At 52.5% G+C, this 8,759-nt stretch overlaps 1 protein-coding gene across 3 annotated transcripts in view; it reads left to right on the plus strand.

The window, feature by feature from the left end:
• Positions 1-6,656, plus strand: part of TNFRSF6B (TNF receptor superfamily member 6b) — a 7,149-nt gene extending 493 nt beyond the window's left edge. For 2 of the 3 annotated variants that reach the window (XM_015647198.3, XM_015647195.3), the window contains exons 2-5: positions 211-287; positions 765-1,137; positions 3,309-3,503; positions 5,712-6,656. In XM_015647198.3, the coding sequence (XP_015502684.1) occupies positions 246-287; positions 765-1,137; positions 3,309-3,503; positions 5,712-5,989 (888 nt within the window). In that variant the 5' untranslated portion in view covers positions 211-245 and the 3' untranslated portion in view covers positions 5,990-6,656. Of the gene's footprint in view, positions 1-12; positions 288-764; positions 1,138-3,308; positions 3,504-5,711 lie in introns of those variants that run through there. The other variant, XM_015647196.3, reaches the window with a different exon arrangement.
• Positions 6,657-8,759: the final 2,103 nt, after the last annotated feature.

Below are 8,759 nucleotides of genomic sequence, written 5' to 3' on the forward strand. Positions count from 1 at the left end.
CCGCAGCCGCTATAAGGCTCAGCTCCGTCCCTGCCCTGGGGAGAGCCGGCATCTCCCTCGGAGGAAGGGCTGACTCGGAGGAAAGCAGGCGAGGAAATCCAGTCTTTCCCAACAGCCCTTCCCTATCAGCCTTTACCTATCAGCCCCGCTGCAGGGAGGAGTCCGGCCCAGGCAGCAGCAGCCCCTGAGAAAACATCTGTGTCTCCCCAGGTTTCTGATCCCGGCGCTCGGAAGCCCTCGGTGCGATGCCATCCTGCCACGTGCCCAGTCTGAGGCATCTGTCCAAGGTAATGGATCTGCTGCTTGTCAGGCTTTGAAAAGGAAAGGGAGGATAAACAAGCTCTGAGATTCAGTCTTATCCTGAGAATCTGGGTTTCCAAAAAGTGCTAAAGATCCTAGAGAGCATGCTTTCCATCTGCTAGTTGGGAAAACTTCCCTTCTGCTTCTTGGTTTGCAAAGGTGTCTCCTACTGCAAGTGCTGGGGAACTGACTGGGGTGAAAGAGCGGAATGTGCTGGAGCTGCTTCACGCTCTGAATGAGGGAAACTGGGTTCTGAAGGCATCACAAATGGGTTTGGGTAGGATGCTCTGTCACCTGGGATGGCAAAGGAGGGCAGCCGCTGGTCTTTGGGAACATCATAGGGAGGGAGAACAATTTCTTGTATCTGCAACAATAACAAGTTCTGTAACAGCAGCAGCCGCGTTTGCTGCTCCCGCCTCTGCCCGAGGATGGGCTCAGAGCTCTTTGCGCTGTCTCTGCCGTAGTTCCCCGCTCTCCTCCTGTTGCTGGCTGAGCTCGCCTGCGGTGCCCAGCCCACGTACCAGTGGAAGGATGCTGTGACGAACGAGAGGATCACCTGCCAGCAGTGCCCGCCGGGGACCTACGTGGCACGGCACTGCTCCAAGGACAAACCCACCAAGTGCGACCCCTGCCCGGATTTGCACTACACTCGGTACTGGAACTACCTGGAGAAGTGCCGCTACTGCAATGTCATCTGCGGGGAGAAGCAGGTGGAGGTGCAGCAGTGCAATGCCACGCACAACCGCGCCTGCCAGTGCCAGCAGGGCTACTACTCCAACATGGAGCTCTGCATCAGGCACTCCGAGTGCCCGCCGGGCTCTGGTGTTGTGAAGCCGGGTGAGTACCCAGATGGGCACTGGGTGTCCTCACAAGGCTCTTGTCATCCCCCAAAATCTCCGCTGGAGATAAAAATCAAGGACAAATACAGCAGCCAAAGACAGCAGCCAATGATTGCCCATAGCCTGACCGACTCCCTTTTAGCTCTGGTACTGGCACAGTGCCATCCTTGCTGGTGTGCTCCTGCTTCTTTTCCAAGGAGGAATTTGGTTGGGTTTTTCCCTAGCTATCACTTTGAAAGCCTTGAAATCCCCAGCAGCACACTTTGATGGGATGTGTCAATCCCAGCCTCACCTGCCACAACAGGCAGAGCCAGGCTGTGACTTGGCCACCCCTGGAGCAGCCACTGTCCCTGTTCCACAGGCCGGTGGGAAGCTCCAAGCTGGTCCTGGTCCTTCATCAGCTCCCTTCTCCTTGCACAGGCAGCTCAGGAGCTGGGAATACTGATTATCTGGGCTGAAAAAGGTGGCTGATGATGTAAGGGCAGGGCTGGTGAATGCATGCAGCTCTGGGGTCTGGTTTTGTAGCTTTTCATTGAGCAGTTTGGAGAGGCTGTGTTGAAAACACACAATGGACACACAGCCAGGTTCCAAATCCACAAAAACAGCTTTATTTTGACTCCTGAGTCTGAGACTCCATCCCCTTGTGTGATCTAAATCCCAAGATATTTTAGGGGATTTATTTTCCTGCTGTTTCCCCAGCAGGGAAGCCAGGAAACCAGGACCAGATTTCTCTGGTCCTTTAGTTGTTCCAAATGTGTGTAAGCTCATCAGTCACTGAGGACCAGGCTCTGCCTGGAAACCACAGCAGGGGACAGCAAACCAACGTGGGCAGCACCAGCAAACCCAGCAGAATCTTGCTTCACACTTTGAAGTGGAGAGGCTTTTGAAATATGGAGTCTTTTGAAGTCCTTCCATGTGCGACCTGGAAGAGCTCCAGGCTCACCAGCCAGAGGGAAAGTATCTGTTGTCTTCAGCTGATGTTTATGAATGAGATTTGGGGTTTCATTTTCTATAGAACATAACAAAACAGTAGTTACTTTGCAGTAACACAGCAAAGGGGGAAGAAGATCTCCAAGCACTACAGGAAAGCACTTTGAAAGTAAACATTAAATTTTCCTGGAGGGTTGGCTTTAGGACTGGGGAGCCATGCAAGCAAGCTGGCTATTTGGAAAGAAGATTTTTATTTTTTTTTTGGTTGTTGTTGTTATTATTATTTATTTTTTGCAAATGGCTTCTTGTCTGCAGAGGATTGCACCTCAGCCCAGCCACCTGAACAGCACAGCAAGGACTGAGTGTCCAGTGTGGTGGGCAGAGCCCTGGACCTGCCAGTGCTGGTGTCTGGAAGGGGAAGCTGTGGACTGGGGGCTGTAGGCAGAGATTTCTGGTGTTTGGGTTGGATGAGGGCTTTGATCTGTGTGCAATCACCCTGGGCAAACCAACCTCTTTGGGATTTCCCATTTGCGAATAGTGGGTCAGATGTTGGGGGTTATGGCTGGGCCTTAGAATTACAGAATGGTCTGGGTTGGGAGGGACTGAAAGATCAGACTTGAGGGAAAGCCTAAAGGCAGTGGCAACAGTGTAGAAACCTCTTGCAATTTGATTTGTGAAGAGAAGGTGAATGTGGTGAAGGATCTCCCGGCCCCAGACCCTTCCCTCTGCTCCCAGGGAATGGGAAAGTTGCTTGGTGCAATCCTGCCTGTGAGCCATCATCCTTGGACAGAACAGAAGCTCTGGCCCAGAGCCAGAGGGAGCAGTGACAGCTCAGTCAAGGACAGCTGAGCTCTCACCTCCACAGAGACTTTTACTTTCACTTGCTCGGGAGCCTCTGGCTCTGGGAACCGAAGGGCTGGTTTGGCAGCTCAGCCACCAGCCTGGCTGCTGGCTCCCACCTGGGAGGTGGCCTTTTCATAGCAGATGAGATGTCCTCTTGCTGTCCTCTCATGTGTGTGGGCTGCTGACAATTTATCAGCACAGGCCTGGGAGAAGGCTGGGGGAAGCGCTGCTGTTTGCCCTACGTGAGGACATGCAGTTCCCAGGGGAGATGCTGGCAGTGATCATTTCCAAAACATCACCCTCATGTTCAAGTGGTGTCTGGCATCATCCCCAGCTGCTGCCTCTGCCCCTGTGCCAGCTTGTCCCCTGATGGTCCTGTTGTCTCCCCATGCACAGGTACCCCCTTTGAGGACACCCAGTGCCATGAGTGCCCCCACGGCTTCTTCTCCTCCAGCTCCAGCACCGATCCATGCCAGCCACACCAGGACTGTGAGCAGCAGGGGAAGGTCACCAATGTGCAGGGCAACAAGTACCACGACACTCTCTGCATGTCCTGCAGGCTGGGGGGAGGCAACAGCACACAGGGATCAGGTAAGCCATGGGCACAGCGTGCCAGGACTGATGCTGCCAGGGCAAGGGCAAACTTCCTCATGACTTTCTCCTACTTAGATGCAAAATGAGGTGAAATGGCTTGTAAAAGCATGGAGTGACCCATAATTAATAATAATTACAGATAAAATAGTCTGTCTCCTTTCATATCCTTCCATTGTCAGTCCCATAGAGCAAGGACAGGGTGCTGAGCTTAAGCAACAGTCACTGCACAGTGAGAACAAAGAGCTGACTGTAAAATCCTGCTGGATCTTACCAGGGACAGCTGGGAGTGCTGGGACAGGGATAATTCTGGCAGCTGAGGCTCCTGCACTCCCTTTTCCTTGTGGCTTTTATGGCAGCCACAGCCTGGTCTCATTCAGGTTGAGGGGAGCAGAGCCCAAAGTTCATCAGAGCTGAGTGTGGGGTGGATTTTGACCCTTCAGGTGTAAAAGTGCATGGTGCAGACGCAGTGCTGAGCCATGGCAGAGGGGCAAGCTTGGGTAGAAACAGCCAGTGGGCACAGATCAGAGAATACCTGAATCCCAGGTTGGAAGGGACCTCAGGGACCATCTGGTTCAACCTTTCTTGGCAAAAGAACAGGTGCAGGGCAGAAAAAAACTCTGTTCCAAGGGTGCTTTGTGACATGCTCCCTCCCCAAGCTAGGGGGTGAGAAAGGGACTGAAAAATCATCTCAAGGGCTCCCAAACCCATCTCAAAGGCCTGATGCCACTTGAGGTGAGGCTGGAAGCTGTTTGGAACTACCTGCTCCACCCTGAGGATCCAGGCACAGGAAAGAAATTTCATGTGACTGGTCTGGATGGTGGTGAACCTTCATCCTTAAGCTTCCAAAAATATATAAAGCCGTAGAACAGCCCAGGCTGGGAGGGACTTGGGAAAATTAATCTGGTCCAGCCTTTAATGGGAAAATGAGCCTGGATGAGATTATCCAGTGCCATGTCCTGAAAATCTGAAAAGCAATGGGGACCTCACCACATCCAGGGGAGATTGTTCTGGTGTGAAAAATGTCATTCTTTCATCAGGACAAAGCTTGGTAGAAGAGCTTTCATAAAAGTCACCCACAGGGTGGTCAGGCACCAGAACAGGTTCCCCAGGGAAGTGCCCATGGCCAAAGCTGTCAGGGCATGGCTGTAGGGGTTTTGGGTGGTCTGTGCAGAGCTAGGACCTGAACTCTATGAACCTTGTGGGTCCCTTCCAACAGCATCCCATGACCCTGAAAGATTTTCCTCTGTGGTGAGGGAAGGTGGAGGCTTCCCCACCTGCAGCTCTTGCCTTTCCATCCTCTGCTGGCACCACCAGTGCAGAGATTTCTCCTTACAAAGCCTGACTCACACCATGAGTTCCCTGCCAGCAGTGTGATCCTGACACAGAGACTGGAAAGCTCTGTCAGCAGTAGGATGCAGTCCCAGGGTGGGGAATGGCCAGGTCAGAGCAGTGTCAGCAGCACGTGCGTCAGGCACCGGCCCCCGCAGCCAGCCCAGCCCTTTGCAGATATTTATAGAGAGAGGAGGCCCCAGCAATGGGAGCTGAAGGGTTTTTTCAACTCCAGTTTTTGATGATTTCTCTCAGGAGTCACACAGGGACCTGCTCTTTGTCAACCAAGCCTGCCAGAGAGGCAAAGCCTGAGCAGTGGAGCTCAACCCACCCCAACTATAACCAGTGAAACCGTGCCCAGTTTGCAATGGCATGAAACTGAGCTAATCTCTCCCTGATTGAGTAATCCTTTGGCCTTGCCCTCTTGAAAATTCTTTCTGTTTTCATTCCTTATGCTGGATGCACTCCAGCAGCTTCCACCAGCTGGGGCCAGATCTGTCCCATCCCAGCGCCCTGACTGGAGCTGTGATAGGGACAGTCCTGTTACAGATTTACAGATCTGCATGGGAAAACAGAAACTTTCAGGAAAAAGAATGTGTAAATACTTGATATTTGGGCTTTTCCTCTATTCCCCGTTGGGGAGGAGCATGGAATAGATACACTGACTTTCTTCAGAACATGTTGTTTTCCAACTGCCCCCTGCAGGGTGTGTCCCTGATAGGAAGTTCAGCCTTCCACTAGACCAGGTTGTTCCCTCCAACCTAGCCTCGAACACTTCTAGGCCTGGGACATTCCCCACCTCCCTCTCCCATGGAGAGCCTTGGCAGGGCTGTGCCCTGCTCTCCCTTTAACCTCCAGGCTGTTTTCCCCCACCAGCTGCAGAAGATGACGACTGCAAACAAGCCATGATAGACTTTGTGGTGTATCAGAACATCCCCGTCAAGAAGCTGAAGCGCCTGCAGCAGATCCTGGAGCGCTCCCCGAGGAAGCAGGCACCATGGACCAGGGCAGCCATCCAGGAGAAATTCCGGGCTTTCCTCACTCACAAGAAGGAGGAGGACTCTGAAGTCACCAAGGAGCTGCTGGACGCTCTGCGCTTGGTCAAGCTCCACTCCATTGAGGAGAAGGTCCGCAAGCGCTTCCAGCTGCCCTGAGAACGTGAACTGGACTTTTTGGGTGCTCTTTGTTTTGGTTTTTATCTTCTGAGGCTTCATTAATTTATTCATCTTCCCAAACATAACTTGAAAAGCAGCATGAGAGATGAGCGATGGAGTGGCATGGTGCCATGGCAGCTGTGTCACTGCTGCTGGGTCGGGATGGGATGGGATGGGATGGGATGGGATGGGATGGGATGGGATGGGATGGGATGGGATGGGATGGGATGTGTGAACAGCAGCATCCCCTTGCCAGTGGCTGGGGCAGCTCCTGGGAGCTCACCAGCTGTTGACCACTGATTTTCCAGCCCTCATCACGGGTCAATATTTTACCAGAAGAAAAACCTGCATCCAGGGTCATTATTTCTGGGGAAGAACAAGTTCCCTTTTATAGAAAACTGTTTGGCTTTGTTTTAAACTATATAAGTTTGGGTTTGTTGGGGGTTTTAGACATTTAACAGTATTTCCCACAGAGGATTTGCTTGCATTTTTTTGTCATGCTTTTGTTTGAGAAGGGAATTTGCTGCTGAGGTACAGGAAGGGGGAGGATGCCCCAAACTTACTGGTACAGCTGGCTTGAAAATTACTTCTTAACTACCTGTTTTTATACCATGTGTGAAAGATATTTTCTAAAGAAAGAAACCAAAGAAGTTATTTTATTGTACAATTCTCTGTCACCAGAGTAATTTCCTAGTCTCACTTGGAGGTGGTGCTGGGAATCCTAGGCTGTTGTATCTGACCCTGCTTACCCTTGTCTGTTTTTCCCATGTACTTTTCCACATGTTGGCATCCCTGCCAATGGCAGGGCATTGGAACAAGATGATCCTGAGGATCCCTTCCAACCCAAACCCTTCTGGGGTTCTGTGATCACACACCCCCAGCCACCCCCCTGCCCTGTGGGCCACGGTGAGGCTGTGTGCAGAGGGATGCAGGCAGTTTGCACTGGGACTTACGGCCAGGGTGACACTCACATCTCTTGGGTCAGCCCAACCGTGTCCCCTGAGCCCCATCTCTGTCCCCAAACCTGACTGTGTGCTCAGTCAGCCACAAGCTTGGCTTGGGGCAGTTGTGCTGACTACAGGAGGATTTTTTTAAACAGATGTTGCTTAGGGAAGTCAACAAGAGTGACCCCCTCAGACATTTTCCAGCCTGTAGCAATGATGATGCAGAGCTACATTTTATGCTGTGAATGAGTTTGGCTTTTTATAGCTCATTTTTAGTGGAGCAGATGCCAGGAATAGTTTGTGGTTCAGAGGATGATATTTCCCCCAGCTTGTAGCTGTTTAAAGTTCTCAGAAGCAAGTGCTGCATGAAAGTGCCCCCGCACTTCCCCTGTGCAAGGAAACTGTGGGGGGAAGAAAGGAATTTTACCCTCCCCTCGGTGCCCACAGACACATCCTGGGCTCTTCCTGCTGCAGTGACAAGTTAATCCCCGGCAGTCTGGATGACAAGGGATGATCCCAAGTGGCAGCGCTTGTCTCTTCACTGCTCCAGAGCTCGGGAGTCCCTGGATGTCTGCTCACACCTGCCTGGCACCACGGGCTTGAACTGAGGATCCCAGGCTTGAACTGGGATCCCTGACTTGCAACGTCTCACCCAGTTTTGGGATCTGAGGATGAAGCAGCTCAGCCACCCTGGTGTTGTCCTGGGTCAGTTCAGCCAGGGAAGGAGAGAAGCAAATGGCTGAAAAGCAGCTGAGGGGAGCACTCACCCCTCTGCACTGAGCCTGGGCTGATCCTGGGAATCCCCTCAGTCCTGGCAATCTCCTCAAAACTCCGTCAAGCCTGGCCTTGAAATCCTGCCAAGGAGCTTCACAGGGGACCAGAACTCCCCTTCCCAATGCAGTTTTTACCATGTCTGATCTCTGCCCTCCCAAGCTGCTTTATCCCCATGGGATGCAGCTCAGTCCCTGAGCACCACTTACTCCGAGTCCCTTGGCAGGAGCCAAATGCCGCTGGCACGGTCAGAGAGCAGCTGGGGCAGGAGATGAGGAGGGTTTCCATCGGGGTGCTGGGAGAACTGAAGCACAGCTGCAGCACTTTGCTCCAGGGCAGAGTGCAAGGCAGGACACCCAGTGCTGATGGGTTGAAGGATGGAGCAGCCGGAGCCTCTGGCGTTGGCTGCAGCTCCTTGAGGGATTCCTGTCCTGCTGCATTGCAGTTATCCTGACTCAGCACGAAGGATTTGGAGTTTTTGGTTTGAAGTGGAACAGGAACAGAGAGCTGTTAGTGCAGGAACTGCATCCTACACCATCCTGGTTTCTTCAAATATGCATTTACCATGGGAGCTGAGAGGGAGGGAAAGCAGGAATTTTACTGGCAAGAAGCTGAATGCTGGTTTAGTTGTTTAGTTGGGTGGTTTTTCCTGAGAAAAAGGTGCTTCTTCTGTGTATTTATTTTTGGTGATAAAGGACTTCAGTGCTAGAGGTGGAAGTCCCTGTGGGGCCTGGTGGCTGAGCTCAGGGTCCTTGAGACACTTCATGTTGTCCTTGGAGCTTCCTGCCCTTCTCACCAGGGAGAAGAAACCTGGGGTGTCTGCTGGAGGCCTCCATCAGTTGTGCAGCAGGACCCAAGGAGTCAGCTCTGTTCCCTGTGCTCCTGGCTGAGCTGTGGCTGCTCTGGTGGTGGCTCATGGCCAGGTCCTCTGTGAAGATCCAGGTCCACCCAGGATCTGGCAGAAATGGAAGCAGAGCAGTTGTGGTCCAGCCATGCCCAGCCCTGTGCCCGCTGAGCAATGCCAGAGCTGATAAACACAGCCTGGGCAGTGATCT

The sequence above is a fragment of the Parus major genome, chromosome 20, assembly GCF_001522545.3.
Source record: "Parus major isolate Abel chromosome 20, Parus_major1.1, whole genome shotgun sequence".
In the NCBI taxonomy this organism is placed as follows: Eukaryota; Metazoa; Chordata; class Aves; order Passeriformes; family Paridae; genus Parus; species Parus major.